This window comes from Chlamydotis macqueenii, chromosome 20, assembly GCF_036417535.1.
Source record: "Chlamydotis macqueenii isolate bChlMac1 chromosome 20, bChlMac1.mat, whole genome shotgun sequence".
NCBI classification, from domain to species: domain Eukaryota; kingdom Metazoa; phylum Chordata; class Aves; order Otidiformes; family Otididae; genus Chlamydotis; species Chlamydotis macqueenii.
In genome coordinates, this window is record NC_141575.1 from 2,740,180 (window position 1) to 2,756,513 (window position 16,334).

The following is a 16,334-nucleotide window of genomic DNA, read 5'->3' on the forward strand; positions in this document are numbered from 1 at the left end:
AGAAAGCTGTTAATTTATGTGCAAAATAAAATAAAGATTTGCTATAAAACTCAATTTCTCCTACAAAGCACAAATGCAAAAACTTTGTCTTTCACTTGCCACTTTTCAGAGGACTGCTTTAGAATCATTTTTTTGATGTGTGTGTGGTTATCCCTTTGCAAAAAGATGCAGATTGTTTTCCCTTTACATATGGTGACTGTTCTCTACAGGGTCCCCAGACAATCTGTACTTTGCTTCAATGCAGAGTTATAAATCCTAGCAAACTGACACCACCTTCCATTTGGGGGCACAAACCGACACTAAACCGACAATTATCTGCAAGTCAATGCTGGAGATGTGGTACGGAGGAAAGTTCGGTCGCCCCTTCTGCTGGGCGAGATTATCCCTGTGGCAGCACAGGAGCTCTCTTCCTACCTGGCTGAGTTGTTTCAGTCTTTTCAATTCTTCTTTTTGCTGATTGGCTTCAGTGTCTCTGTCTCTTAGCTGGGCTTCCAGTTCAGCCTTGTAGGCAGTGATGTCCCCTTGTGCATCTCTAAGCGATTCATTTATTTCTCGCTGCTCTTGAAGCGCGCTCTCTAGCATTGTAATTTCCTGGAATTTTACATTCATTTTATAAGCATGTACACAGAAGAGCCAGGATCTCTTAAAGGACATTGCCTCTCTTCCTCTGTTATTCAGGAACTCATCATCAATGTGACAGCAAAACAGACACTAACCCAAATCACTAGACATTAAAACTTAAAGCTAGGTGGCACTACTACGTACAAAGGTCAAGTGAATGACGCTACTGTGATAGACTGTACAAAAATCTACGCTCAAGTTAGAAAGGTGTAGCTTGAAGGGATACACACTTGTCCCTGGTATTAAGGTTTACGTAAAACTTATCAGGCTGCTAAGACAGCTCTCCAAGTAACTGGCTGATAGGACAGACGCAAGCTAGTAACACCAACATCCTCAGCCAGTGTCGAGACAGTTTCACTAATGCAATTCATTATGATATCAACTACAAATCAGTAACATTAAAATTTAGTAACAGCTCAAAGGTAAAGCCTGCATTTCAGAGACATCTTGCATAAAGTACAGATTTACTATATGTCTCTTGCAACTGCTTTTAAACGGAACTGTACTTTGCTATTCCCAATTTGGTCATTTGCTAATTTTTTTCAAGTTTATTCTTAGGTATCTGAATTTGGGGATAAACACAGCATTAAGCCTTACTTTTCTCATATTTTCTGCATCCATGGCAACTACTTCCAGGTTGTTTCTTTCCTCCTCTAGATCTGCCAATTTTTGTAGCAAAGATTCTTTATCCTTCTGCAACTCCTTACATTGATCATTGGCCTGTTTTGCCTGACACTTAACACTTTCCAGGTATTCCTGTAATCCAATGATAATACTTTCTAAATCCCTTTTCAGTGCTTCATTTGTTGCTATTTGACCTGCAGAAACGCAAAACAAATTTGAGATAATTAAGAAAACAAAACCAAAAACCCCAAAAAAGAAAGAAAAATCCTGCAACCTACTATCCCCCAACCACATACAAGTGAGGTGACAAAAAAAAAAAAAAAATTAAAATGTACACAAAGTCTCCTTTTAGATCAATTAAGAATAGTTTTCAACCTCTTCCTACAAGTTCTGTATTTAATTTAAGCTAAGCTAAAAAAAACCTGAATCTTCAATTAAATTGTCATGTTACCCTAGATACAAGAAATACTCTAAGACAAAGAAAACTTTACCATCAGTGAGCTGTTGCTCCAAGTCCTTAATTTCCTCAGTTTCCTTAGCAATCCTAGAGAGCATCTCATCCAGGTGACTCTCAAGCTGTCTGCAATGTTTGTTCATTATATCAAACTGCTGTTCTTTACTTGCTTTTTGAGCTTTCACGTGAGCCTATAAATTCACAGTTTGAAAGGCAAAGTGGGACAACATCAATACAGATTAAAAAATTAAAATCATATTTTAGCAAGTTCTGCAGTGTCTCACTACCAGCAGAAAAAATTCAGTGCGGCACATGCTTGGGGTTTTTTGTTTGGTTGTTTTTTTAATATTTTTCCTCATTACTACCCCACAAAGAATCCCAGATAGGCAAGCAATCTGTGTCACTGACAACGTTGTCAGTAGTCTCCCCCTTGCCCAGGCGTGACAAATAAGTCCTGCATTTATAAATCATTACTCACAGCTATTACCTTTCTTCCTGTCTTTACTTTTTGTTATACCATTTCCTCTTTCAGTCAAGAGCAAACATGATTTTCTACAGAAGCTTTAATCCCGTCACCCTGCACTGCCTTCGCAGCAGATGATGTTTTGGAACATGTCAGGTTGCCACGCAAAGGAAAACGAGAAAGTCAAGCCAATTTCACAGCTAATATTTACTTAAAGGAGATTTTTTTTAATTTTTTTTTTTTTATATTTCTGGGAAATACACCATACCCACAGCTCACACAGACTTTGGTCAGGATTGTGTGCATTTAGTATTAATCTAGCTGATTGTTTCAGCTGCATATAAAACTTGGTTATCAACACACCGTAGTGCTACCTCTTTCTCACTGGTATGAGATTACTCACAAATTATTTGAATGCCAGAAAAATTAGAAAAATACAGAATTGTACTGTCATGATAAAGAGCATCTTTTTCTTAGTACTCAAAAAAAAAAAAAAAAAAAACTTGAGCTAGCATTAAAAGTTTTAAACACAAATCCTCAGACAAATCACTTCTGAAGTTGCTTTTACAACACAAGTAATGGGTAAAAACATAGCTTTCTGTATTTTTAACGTATCAAACCGGAAATTATTTTTGAACATTCACATTAGTACAATTCAACTTGTCACAACAAAGTACCATTCAGCTTTCAAAAGCGAAATTTCAACAAGTTAAACCCAAGCAGAGGGGCTGCTGCTGAGTCATTTTGCTGCAGCTGCTGAACGTCCCAAGAGCGCTGCTTAAAAAAAAAAAAAAAAACAACCAACCAAAAACCAACGAAGCACTTACAGCTTTGCCTTTGTCTTTTCTTCCTCCGGTATCATTTGCAGAACGCCCCACCCCTGCTCTAGAAGTCATTTGACAGGAGCCCCGGCACCTCCAGCTCGGGGAGCAGCCTCCCGCCTCCCTCCGCGGCCCGGGGCCGCTCCCCGCCGCCCGCCGGGGCCGCTTCCCGCCCGGCAGCCGGTCGGCCCCGGCCGCGCTTCCTGTGTTGTGATTTGAAGCGAGGGGCGGCCCGCGGGAAGGGCCGGGCTGGCTCCCTGCGCAGGGGCCGCCCGGCAGCTTGGGGATCCTGCCCCAAACGCACACGGTCCTGCCATTCCCTAACAGCTGAGGGGGGGGGGGGAAAAAAAAAAAAAAAAAAAAAAAAAAAAAAAAAAAAAGAAAAGAAAAAAAAAGAAAACAAACAAAACCACCAAAAAAACCAACCAAAAAATGCCTTTTTTAAAAGTGTTTGCAGGCCTCAGCTGAAAACAGGAGCCAAGCATAAAAATTCTTTCTTTGCATACTTAGAAGCATCAAGCTGCCCTAAAAAGCTCTCACTTAAAAAGACATGTTTTTTTTTTTTTAAAACGTAATTCCATTTAATTTTAATTTAAAATTTCCAGAAATGTTTGCTCTGCCTGAACAGTTAATAACTCAACATCAAAAGTCTTGCTTCCCTGGAGATAAAAAAAAAAAAAAGAGAGACTATCAAGCTAGACCCCTTCTTGATGCATCCAGCTTTGCCCCAAACCTGCAACGTGACCTCTGAGACCTCGCTGAATGTATCAGTAATGACAGGACTGATGTGACAGCAGAGAAAGGGCATCAGTCCCCACCAAAAGGGTGGTATAAATCTTTTCAAAATTAGAACTATTTATTGAAAATTGATTCTGGTTTTAGGATGCTGGACTAGAGTGTAAAGGCAAAGCTGCTGCTACCTTCAGCTGCCTGCAGTTCCCAGGCTGGAATATCAATATAAGCTGTCACCACTTTGGCCAGGTCAGCTACATCTGCTGCTCCAGACGTGTTTTTCTAGACTGACTTCTTGCAAACAGATTTTAGTGCCAATTCAAGAGCTATAGCCCGGTAACAGTGACACAGACCTTTAAAAATCTTTAAGGTCAGATTCTACAAAAGGATGCACTAAGAATTTCTTACACAGAAACTGTCTCCGTTGCTTTGCACAGCATGTTTTTGCAAAACAAAGATCTAGGTCCTAACATGCTGTACAGAAACTGCATTGAAAATTTGCCGGCCAAGCATTTTACCAAAGTTAGGGTGTTTGGGTTGTTTTGGGGGTTTGTTTTTGTTGGCTGGATTTTTGTTTGTTTGGGTTGCTTGGTTTGGTTTGTTTTTTTTTTAAAGTTGTGAGGAGTTGTATGTTTTTCAAATGGTAACAGCTAAGGAAATTGCTAAATAGCAAAAGAATACATAACTCACGCAACAGGCACAACTGAATGGTCATCAGTTAAAGCAGCCTTACTCCATTCCCCAGTACGTGAATATATGCAGAACATCACTTAAGATTTCAGTTTTACTTACATGTCTTGGATCTTCAGGATTTACAGAAGCAAGAGAACTCTGCAAATCTTCAAGCTCTTTCTGTTTTTTCCCTATTTCTCTTTTCTGTTTCTCCATTTGCTTTTCCAGTTCTAAAGCTTCTTTGTGTAGCTGGTGCAGGATTTCTATCTTTTCACTCAACTGCTGTTCAAGACCTTCCTTGTTGGCCTGTGACATCTGGAGATAGCATTAGGAGGTTGGGTAAAACAGTTTAATTGGAAATACACAGCTAATCAAGAACATTTTTAAAAGTTAAATCAGACTGCTAATTTAGCCTAACAAGTTGCCTAGAAATGATCTAGTCATTGTTTTGAATCTTCTTTATTTTCTTAAGATAACAAAAACTCATAGGATTTTCTCAGAGTTAGAAAACAGAAAGACAGTTTGCTTTTGGTAACTAGAAATTCTGTAGCGTTAAGTCTACCACACCAGAAAATGCCAGAACCCTCATTTTGACCATCATCCTCAAGTGTTTTGTTTTCAAACAAGACTTCAGAAGTCTCTTGTATAAGTCCTTCTTGCAGTCTAAAGACGACCATCTGGAATGTTTTTTCCCCCTCCCACAGTTACGACTTCTTAAGTTAAAATATGGAGGATTCTGGTCATTGATTTTAAGGCAAGTTTAAAAACTAAAAATAGGAATAATTTGTGACAGTTGTTGAAGAAATGGAAGATATAATTTTAGTTTAATGCTGATAAAACTTTTTAGGTTAATTCTTGCTGCCAGTTATGTAGCTACATTGCTTATTATTAACTGTGTAGGTTTAGTTATGTAGCTATAGTCCTTCCTGAAAGGCCTTTTCTGATAAATCAGAATATATTCAACCCATACAATTGTATTGAGCGGTTCAGGTAAAACTTCCTTTCTCATGAACATGTATGCCCTGTCCCCGGCACTGCTTACGATGCTGTGCCGTTACTCTTACTTTCTGCTCTGTCTATGAGGCCTTTAAGGAGCTTTAAGCTTATGGTTATTGGATCTGAGAAGATACGTTCAAATTCAAATCCAAGTCTCCCGCCACGTAATGCAGTAAGCCCTAACCGTCCACTTACTGAAGAACTCAAATCTGTATTTATGTTCTTCCAAAGTGTTCTGGGTAAAGTTAACAATCAGCAGCAGCATCCCATGGAACATGCTTAGATACAATTAACTGCACAACAACTCTGACAGCTTATTTATAAACAAGTCGTCTAAAACGTGTAAGATTCTCTTGATGCATGACAAATGGATTTACATATATACAATGGCCCCTTTAAAAACAAATGAGAAGAAAAACAGGTATATTTTTTACATCAACATGGCTTCAAATGCTTTCCCTTGCTATTCACATAGCAATGTTTTTGCATACTTTTTTCTGAGACAGAGCATCCTCCACTTGTTGCAGTTCCCCTGTTACTTTCAAAACTTGTTGCTCTGCATTTCCTATTGCACTTTGCAGTTCTTCTAATCTTCTTTGTGCTGTAGACAAAAAAAAAAAAAATAAATAAACCAACCAAACTCACAACACACTAAAGGAACCCACAACCCCACAAAATGTTATAATATTCTGTATAACATTGATATGCATTTTTTCTCTTAACACGTAAATCAGAATGCATTTTCTTAAAATAGTGATAATCAAAGCTAATACATGCTGTTTCTCAAAAAGAGTGTAAAGTTTTTTTAATCAGTCTTATGAAATTAATGCATCAAATGAAACCTCCCTAGCATTCTCTTTTCAATAATAATTAATCCTTTCATCCCAAATTGTCTTAAAATAATAGCAAAAAGAAATTGTAATAGTTTTGACCCAAAATGCATCAAGTACAGTGTTAGGAAATTACACCACTTTCAGCCTTTGGCACACTATTGCTATTCTTATGCCAAATGTGAGTCAAGCATGTAATCAGTGGAATAAGCTACGTTGATATATATACTTTAGTTTTTATTTGATAAAAATTAAGATTTTACCTGAACTAATCTTTTTTTCTTTACTCTCTAGTAGTTCATCTAGAGTTTGGAGCTGCAATTTCAGTTGGGATTTCCCGTAGAAGTCATCTTCACCTAGTTGCATTTTTCCAATCTCCATCTGCTGAGCTTTGTTAGCAATATAGCCTTCTCTTATAAACATATTTCTTTTATACCGAGCCTTACCAATGTACGGGCTTTCACCGGGTACGTTATCAAGTTCAACATCCTGAAATGTATGAAGCAATATGTCTTTGTATCTATCAATCTCATAGACACAGGTTGCAGTCAACTCATAACACACAAACTCTCTTAACAAGCATATAAAAGGAAAACTAATTTGAAATTAGAATAATTAGAAGAAAACAGACTCCAATTGACTTGTTTGGCCTTGAACATTCTTGTTATTTTATAACTACATTAAAAAACAAACAAACCCCATTAGGGTATAATCAGTTTGTTGCAAATGGGTAATGCAAGTGGATATTTAACTGGAGGAATTCTTCTTAATAATTTAGACTTAACAGTAATATAGATTATACTTAGTCTACTGCATTGTTGCACTTAAAATTTACTCAAACGCAACTTAAAAAATCATTTGTAGTTGATGATTATTGATCTTTACGTTTCTTGTGCAGACTCCTTTCATTCACGCGTCTCTAACTTGTTTGCAACTACGACAGGTTAGCTCTACTAGGAGGAAAAATAACAGAGAAAGGACAGAAATTCTAATACTGTTTAACTCAATAAACTTGTGGAATTTCTCCAAGTGAAAGGGCCTCCAAAATTAAGCTAGAAGAAAGGACTAAGCTCTGTTTGGATAATAACAAAGTGTCTGTTCACTGACCCTACTTAGCTAAAACATACGCATATAGGTGTGTATACTAATATTCAAGACATTGAATGTCACTTAGATCCAGTTTAGTTCAAATTTTGTAACATGACTGTTAAATTAAATGTTTGTATTTCATAACTAATAACTCTTAATAAAGCAGTATCTACTAGAACTATAGAAAAACTATCAAGTTTTCTATTTTCCAAGTTGAAAAGCAAGAGAAACAGCATTGAAAAGACCCTTTAATTTAAAAGTATTACCTCTGATGGAAAATAATTTAACGGCTCAAATTTAGCATCAATCTTATAAAACGCCAGTTCCTGCTCCAATTCGTACTGCTTCTGGCAAGCTCGGGTCAGCTCCATTGTCTTCTGCTTTAACTAATAAACCAGTAAACAAGTAAGCTGCGTTCATTCCAGTGTCATCGTTATCACATACATTTCAATTCAGTAGAGAGCACGGCAAAGACATCAACTTCGAAACAAAGCTCACAGCAGAAAAAGTTAAGATGGTGTATTATGGATCAAGAATATCACAAAGTGCAACTTCATTACAAGATACAATACGACGACTAAGAGTACAAAAGAACACCACAATTAATATAACACAAATGATCACATGAAAGGCCTTTTATGTTTACATGCATCAAAGGTTTGAAAATAAATTTGTCACTAACTTAGGATAAAAAAATTAATTTGGGTACAATCCTTTAGCAAAATCTATGCCAAATAATAAATTTATTTACTGCTACTAATGAGCAGTGAGAACTATTAACACTCGTCTGTAAAAGAAACAAAAAAGTCTCAATTGTCAAGTGTATAGAGCCTATGCATTTCATTTTAGCTTAACTTTGTGCTAGTTAGGTTTTGAGGGTTTGGGTTTTTTTTTTTTAAATAAAGGTCCATCATGTGATTTCTTTTTAAATCAACTTTTCACACTGAATACCTGAGGGAGAACATGCAGCAAAACTCCAATAGACAGTGGAAAGCAGGACTAGTAAAGGAAAAGAAACAGGACAGGCTGGAATAAAGGAAAGATTTTAAAACAAAAATTGACTGTGTTTCAGAGAAAAGAAAAGGAAAAAATAAAAATAACCAAGAAAATGGCATTAAAAAAAACCACAGTGAATATAAAGTCTCACTGGAACACTTTATACAGATGTTCCGACTTCAGTAAACATGCAAATAAATCCTAGAATTAAAAATAACCATGCAACCCAGGAGCACAGTGGGGCTACCTTCAGTGAGGAATAAAGGCTCTGCGGAAAGGGAACTGTGACAAACCAATACACCAGCTAAAGGAAGAAAGAAGCAAGCAAAGTTTGTCATCCAAAGGATAAGAGTGGGTTAAGTTGCAAAATATATGCTGCTAAATCTCACTAGACTGAGAACTACACTTTAGGCTGCTGGTTAGTGTCTGTGTTCACAGAAGAAACAGCTATAGAAATATTAGCTATAGAGATTCTGAAGGATAAAATTTTAGAGGGCAAGTCTAACAAGTAAGGTAAAGGCCATATATTAAGTTCCCATCAGGTCATTCACAGCCGAGGACTCTCAAGTCAATGGGACATTTCTTGCATTTTACAGCTGCCAAGGAAAGACACCTGTCAAACCTAAGATTTTAGGATAACGTGAATAAAGTACAAGCAAACTAATGGACATTACCCAAAATAATAATCAAGGGGTACTAGTGACATACAACTTGTATGCACACCTTGTTTTTTGTAAAAGCATTTAATCTTTTCCCTTATTGCAACAGCAACTTTAAAAGTCCAAACAACACAGGAGATTCAGTACATCGGCAATTTAGCAGCAAGAGGATGCTTAACCTTTCATCAACTGACAAAATTTTAAACAAACAAACAAACAAGATATTGCTAGAGACAAACAAATAAGTTACTATGAACTATAAATTACCAGAGTGATACTGATTGCTGGCTCAAGATACTTACTTTTTCCACAGAAAGAATATTGAAGAACTGGTCAAGGAATAATCACTCTCTAAAGCTGAAGTGCCTACATTTTGTCTTTTAACTTTAAACATAAAGCTCCAGCCATTTGAACTCTCACAATGGAAACTCTGTTTCTGACAACAAAACTATTCCAAATATTTACTTAGTGCAAGTAATTATCTTACCAATACATTTTTGGTGTCCAGGTCCCCTTGTAGGTCTTCATAGCTTTGTTTCTGTTGTAAAGTCTTTTCCTTTAACGATTTGTTGACCTCATCTTGATGGCGAAGTTTCTCCAGCACTTTGGACTGGTTAAGTTTAAGGTTCTCCAACTCCTTTACTGTGTTTTCCAACTCTCTTTCTAATTTCTCTATCTCTTCTGAAAAACAGAGTAACAGAAACATCCAAACAGATTTTTTTTTTCCATCTAAACTTAAATTTGGTGTCATTAAGTATAGTTCTAAAACATCACTATTACCTAAATCAAACCTCTCTAGAGCTTCCTGCCGGTCGTGATTTGTCACTGGCTGTCCATCCAAGTTTTCCAGTGCTCGCAAGTGGAATATGGTGTACAAGCGGTAGTGAGACAGACTTACAACTGGATTATCAGCAAGGAACAGAGAAGTCAGATCTTGTAGAGGCTTTAGTTTAGCTATATCATGGAGCTAAATCAAAGATAAATGGAACAATGATTAGATAACTTTTCAAGAACAATCAAACCACCATTACTGAATTTCTGATCACATAGAATGTTTTACGTTAGGTCCATCTCAGAGGATCTATTTTAACATTTATGCTACAGTGGAATCTCTAAAAACCTACCAAAATACACAGTACTACAATTAAAAGTAACTTCCTAAAATAAATTTGTTCCTTCTGCGAAAAAATGCCACTGCAAAGAGGGCAAATTTAATCAAGCTTGACCTTTCAAAATAACGAGGCCTGCAGATATATATAACCTTCAATTCCCCTGGACTTACAAGAAAAGTTTCCAAAAACTTACACTTTCCTGAACAATGTAGTATACGTTTATGCTTTGAATATCTCTCAGATTTTTTCTGATAAACAACTTTATTAGACTCACAATGGCTGTATTTCACAACATGCTTTGTGGAAAGACACTCAGCAATTATTCAGAGTAAGTCAATCAATGTAAATATAGTAGTCCACTTCATGAAAAGTTTCTGAACGATTATTGTTCCTAACTATAATCACTTACTGATGATATTTTATTCTGTTTCAAGTTAAGGATGCGCAGGGATCTCAGTTTCTTCCCTACCCACACAGGAATATGCTCAATCTCATTCCCTGAAAGGTTCAGTTTTTGTAGATTCTGCATATGTTCTATACCTTCAATTTTACTGAAAAGAAGAAAAATATATAGAACCATATCAAATTTACAGTGTAACTGAGACATTATAGATAACTTACAGCAAAATCTGTCTCAAATAATTATCATCCAAGAGATTAGTAAAACCAGTTACTGCCATGGACTCACAATTCAAATGAAATTGCACCATCTTACTTACAAGTACTACATTTAGACAATGAAAAAAAAAAAAAACAAACAAACCACAGCAAAAAAAAAAACCCCTCACTGTGGCAAAACCTTTACTTTTACATATTTTAAATATTAAAATTATTTTAATGTGTGGTAATTCTATTTTAATATGCAAAATTTGTTCTTTTTCTCCTGAGAATGTCATGGGACACAGACCAACCAAAATATAAATGTTTTGGCTCTTTTTTTACATACAAAGGAAGTGTCAACTGTACGCTGACAGCATGCAGACCTACATGTTTTAGTGTTTTCATTAAAACACTAAATAGCTAATAAGGAAAATGCACTAGGTTTTAGTTTACTTGGGTATTTATCTAAAGATATGAATATTACAATGAAGTACAGCAGAACGTGCTCTTATGACAGTACTATTTTTTTAATAGATACCAACTGTATACAACTAAAATCTCAAAACATGCAGTAGTAGCTAAAAGCTACTCTGACCTTTTCAGTTTCTGTTGAGAGAGGAAGTTGTGTGAATGCAATGTGGAGAAACCCTAGTGTCTTGCTTACTTCCTATTGTTAACTTCTCTACTGAAATCGCAGCTTCTCTACTGCGAAGCCACTCAGATGTAAAAATCATAATTCACTAACAAAAAAATTGAAGGAAACAGAGAATTTTGCTATTGTGTGAACCATTACCCTTCAACATTTTTATACTGCTCAGACAAGATACTAGAATCTTAAAACAGCAAAAGCAAAAAAGCAATTTAATGAGTTTACGGCCTGCCTGATCAAGCCCATTCAGCTTCCTCTCTTAAAAGAAAGCTTCTTGTATTACCTGTAATAATATACAGTAAAAGTTTAATTATTTTTTAATGCATTTAATTGACTTATTCTACGCTTTTCATTACAGTATCTGGAAACTGACATTTCTGGCTTGGTTTCCTAGGAAAACAAGTTTAACTGCAGCCATGGTACACTAACAGCACCTCCCACAACTATTTATCCTTTTAATAGCTATCAGCAAGAAGATCTCACCAAAGCCTGTTAGTCTGGACATACAACTGATGGGAAATTCACCTTAACTGTTCACACCTGTGAGAGAACTCACTTAAACAGTAAGAGAATGTCAGCTTTGTTATATCTGGGCTTATCAAAACCATTAGTGTTTCTGCTTACCTGATTTTGTTGCAAGACAAATTGAGTTCACGCAACTTCATCAGTTTATCCAACTTCTCAATCTTCTCTATTTGGTTATTACTAAGATTTAGAGTTTCTAGTTTAGAGCACTTTTCCAAATTTTCTATGTACTAAAGAACAGAAAATTAATCCCTTAGCATTGCAGCTTTTTTTTCCCCCTATTTTTAACAGCCACCTATTCTTTAAAAAAACCCAAAGTATTCCAACATTTAATTAATCACAGTTTAACCATTGCATTCTAAAAGCCTGCTTTAGGTACAGTATTCTACAGCACTGGAAGATAAAAACTAAATTTTATATTTACAGTGGACCAGTCTCATCTACACAAAAGGGAACTTGCCATTAAAAAACAAACAAACAAACCAACAAAAAAAACCCCACACACCTCATCACAATCCAAAAGCTAAAAAGTTACACAAATGGATGGCATTCTAAACTTCACTCTAATATATCCAAAATTTTTTCTTTTGCACAAGTCTCTACTGTTTTGCGGGTTTTTTTTAAACAGAAGCTGCTTGTAAAACTAGACTAACATAATTAGAATACAGCTGTTTATATCCACTTAAAAATAGACCTTTACTAAAAAATAAAACAAAGTTAATTTTTAATTTTGTTTAGTTACCAGTTCTTTTCAATAACTTACCTTAAATTTCTTGTCCCCATCCTTTGGGGAAGAAAGATTCAGTGAGCTTATACATGCCACATTTTCCTGTTTTGACAGGCCTTGTATAAGGGGTTCTGTAATGTACCTAACTCCTGCACCAACACCATTTTCATCTGAAATTAAACCGAGAAACTACCTTCAATAGTGGAAGGACTGGCAATCTTTATATTAGTCTCTTACTTCACATTGAATACTGGGAAAACGTTGAAAATTATTTCTCCCCCAAAGGAGATGAGAAGAAACAGCACACCAGAAACGTTTACAGGAAATGACATGTTAAGAGTAAGCGGGTACAGCCTTTTGGAAGAGGCGCAGTATGCATCTCCCTTTGCCAGTCTTCCCCCCGGCACAGAATGTAAGGACTAAAAGTCTCATTATTCTACAAAGCTTTCATTAGTATTATTTCCACATTTGAGTACCAAAAGATGAAAGCAATTTTTTTTCAGATCATACATCTTTAATCATACAGTTCACAGAACGTTGGCTTTTCATGCTTTTAGTATGTACTTTTATACCAGCAGGCTTTTATACAATACCTGTATGAAACTTACACTCAAAAGCAGCTTCTACATTTTCTGCTGTAATATCAAGTTGTTGGTGCCTCTGCTCCATGCTTTTGCAAGGAGATGGTGATGTCTCTTGACTAATAGGAGATGGCGATGTGGTACATGAACTGACAAGAGATGTTGGACTAGGTGTCCGAGAAGCTGACATCTGTGTTTTTCTACATAATGCTTTTCTTATGGAGCCTTTCTTCATTACCAAAAATAGAGAATATCAGATAACTAATATCTGGAAGAACAGAAATAAACATCAGTCTGTAGATAACTCTAAACCTTAATGGTTTGCATGCCAACAAAATCGTCTTTTTAGCATAAGAAAATATTTCCAGCAATGATATGGTGCCAAAAAACCATATCCAAGCCAGCTTCCAGTTTTCATGAGCTAACACATTTGGAGGAACGGTATACCTGTTTACTTACACCACACTACAGCACAACACCAGGAACTGGCTAAACTGCTTTCTGTTTTGCAACTCATGTCGGTAACTGTCCTGCAATTCATAGCTGACACAAAGTCTGTCAGGTCTGGAGGTTACTCTCAACTCAGAGTGGGCAGAGGACAGAGAGGACTAGGATCCCAATTGTTTTTAGCAAAGCTAGAAACTACCCACTTTACAGCTAGAAGAGCAAATACAAGCAAAAAAAAAAGACAACAGAGATAAAAATAATTAAAATCAGTCTAGCACTTGCATTCCTTCAGTGTTCCCCTTTCTGCAAACAAGTTATTCCATGACTGCCTGGGAAATTCCAGGGAATGTTAACAGAAATTTCCCCCAGAGACAAATATATTTTCCTAGGGGTAAGGGTAGAAGCAGTCATGTGTGTGTGCTGTGCCTGAACGCCCTTGTAGGGGCTGCTGCTTCAAGGGATAGGTTTTAACTAAAACCTAGACCCAGTAAGAAAAAAAACACATTTTAAGATATTGTTTAATATAGAAATGTATACTTTTAAGTGAACTTAGAGCTATATGAGTGATTAAATTCTGTCTTAAGTTGAGATTTTCATAATTAAAATGGATTTTCTTTTCCTGAAAGAAAGAAGGAGTCACTTTCTTCTGTCCAATACTTGGAGGCACAATTCATTCAGTGAAGGAGAGGAGAGAAGAGAGTGGTGAGCTAGGGAACAGCTACTGTGGGAAGCTTCGTCGTCTTTTAAGGGGAGGAGTTAACCATTTTAACGCGGTTTCTTGAGAAGAGATCGATGGTTTAGCGATGAACACCAGGACAAAACTCTCAGGTTAGAACAGGCAGGGATGGGGGAGCGCTGAGCTGACCTGGCCGCCGAGGTGCCCTGGCCGTACCCCGCGCCCCGGCGGGAGCAGAAGGGCCCTGGGTGCTGCCCACCCCCGAGTCACCCGTTAACGGCTGCGCACCCGCCACAGCCGCGCTACCGGCCTCTTCCCGCCCTCCCGCCGTGGCCGGCCCACACCTGACAGGATGGCGACCGCCCAGCGCAGCACGGTGCTGAGCTCCCCTCCGCGGGGCCGCGCTCTGGGGCAACACCGCGCCCCCAGCCCGCAGTAAGGCGGCACTGGAGCGGCTGCTCGCTGAAGGGGAATCCCAGTTCCCGCCGAGGGCGTTTCCCCTCAAGCCTCCGCTTTGATTACCTGCGTTGACATGGTAACGCCGTTTCAGCGCTTCCCGCTCGCCACTGGCGGCCAGGAGGGCCTCCGGCCGATCCTGCGTAAAGGCACCGGTTCTCAATGCGCCGCTCTCCCGCCTCCCTTTCTCCACCGACCGTTCGTCGTCTCCACTAGCGGCCAGGCCCAAGGTGCTGCGGCTCCTTTAAGGGCCCGGCGTGAGGAGCCGAGCCGACGCCATTTTGTCTGGTTGTTGGCCGACGACGGGGGAAGGGGCGGGGGAGGCCCTCCCGAGGCCCCGCCCCTCGCCAAGGCGGCTTTCCCGCCCGGGGGGGCCCTCCGGCGCGTGCGCTGTTTTGTCTCCCGTTCCCGCCGCAGCGGCCGCGCTCCCTCACCCCGGGGCGGCCGCCGCCCGTCCTCTGCGCGGCCGTCAGCCGCCAAAGCGGAGATCTGGGAGGTTTTGTTCCAATTAAAGCCCAAGTCACTGAATAAATAACAAAGTCTGGTCTGGTGATATTTTTTTTCTTTTTTTTTTCGGTCCATGCTTTATGTATATCTGTGTGTATGTATTGTGTATTAGCCTGTTGCCATGAAATGGTGCGTAGGTGGGTTTTACTCTGGAACATTGTATTTAGCACTGGAAATACATCCTATGACCATGATAAGCTCAATGCAGTAGGCCTGAATTGCCACACTTCACAGAAGTGTTCAAATAAATCTCTTGTCAGGGTGTTGGGCTGTGCTAGTTTGCAATCTAAACAATGAGGTGTGAAATGTAGGGTTGAAAAATCAGTAGGCTATCTCTGAAGAAAAATGTGTGGAAGGGACATAGTTGGATTTAAAAAGACTGTTTCAGAATAGTGTTTTCCAGTGTTCTGTACTGTTTGCTCCTTATTGTTTACATACCACTCATGTAAACTTACTGTCTGAATTCTCATCGTTTAGTACTTAGTAATAGGTATTTGGGCCATTGTTTTTAATAAAATCAAGGACCTTACATTTTATTCTATTTTATTCTGTATATTGCTGCTTCCCTTGTAGTTTATTACATCTGTTGAGAAGCCTTCTTGTAATTTAATTTTCTATTGATCAGAAATAGTTTTGTAAATGTCTTTCCCGTAAAGATTGACTGCGGTATTTGTTTAAACTCGGGAAGCGTTGCACAACTTTAGTTTAACTTTTCATAGACTTAGTTGTTGAGGTCCTATGCTTAGATATCAGTCATGCAAAGATTTTGTTACCGCTGGTTTTTTTGCAAATGCTGTTTCAAATTGTACATGTCGTACATGTCTTGTGCCCTCATATTTTCATACTGCAATTTTGTTATGGAAGTACTCAGAAAGTTGGCATAATCAGGAATACAATCGGCTAAAAGTAATTAGAAAGTGAAGAGTCATTTCAAAAGAAAAAAAACAGAAACTTCTGGTCTAAACATATCAGCGTGTTATGTTTTATATAATTAAAATGCTTTTTTTTCCTTCATACTCAAATTTAAAATCACTTTGATTTAAATAAAAATTATTTTCTGAAGGACAGACCGAATCTAATCTTTTGTTTGTTGGGGG

At 38.0% G+C, this 16,334-nt stretch overlaps 1 protein-coding gene across 1 annotated transcript in view; it reads right to left on the bottom strand.

Annotated features, from left to right (window-relative positions):
- The window catches only part of CNTRL (centriolin), a 35,725-nt gene extending 20,461 nt beyond the window's left edge, over positions 1 to 15,264 (bottom strand). Inside the window, exons 1-14 of the mRNA XM_086763595.1 lie at positions 14,797 to 15,264; positions 13,179 to 13,419; positions 12,607 to 12,740; positions 11,943 to 12,073; positions 10,479 to 10,620; positions 9,738 to 9,924; positions 9,445 to 9,638; positions 7,569 to 7,688; positions 6,477 to 6,702; positions 5,875 to 5,984; positions 4,508 to 4,702; positions 1,737 to 1,890; positions 1,219 to 1,439; positions 415 to 591 (exon numbers count right to left, since the gene is read on the bottom strand). Coding sequence (XP_086619721.1) covers positions 415 to 591; positions 1,219 to 1,439; positions 1,737 to 1,890; positions 4,508 to 4,702; positions 5,875 to 5,984; positions 6,477 to 6,702; positions 7,569 to 7,688; positions 9,445 to 9,638; positions 9,738 to 9,924; positions 10,479 to 10,620; positions 11,943 to 12,073; positions 12,607 to 12,740; positions 13,179 to 13,386 — 2,199 coding nt within the window. The 5' untranslated portion in view covers positions 13,387 to 13,419; positions 14,797 to 15,264. The remainder of the gene's footprint in view (positions 1 to 414; positions 592 to 1,218; positions 1,440 to 1,736; positions 1,891 to 4,507; positions 4,703 to 5,874; positions 5,985 to 6,476; positions 6,703 to 7,568; positions 7,689 to 9,444; positions 9,639 to 9,737; positions 9,925 to 10,478; positions 10,621 to 11,942; positions 12,074 to 12,606; positions 12,741 to 13,178; positions 13,420 to 14,796) is intronic.
- Positions 15,265 to 16,334: the final 1,070 nt, after the last annotated feature.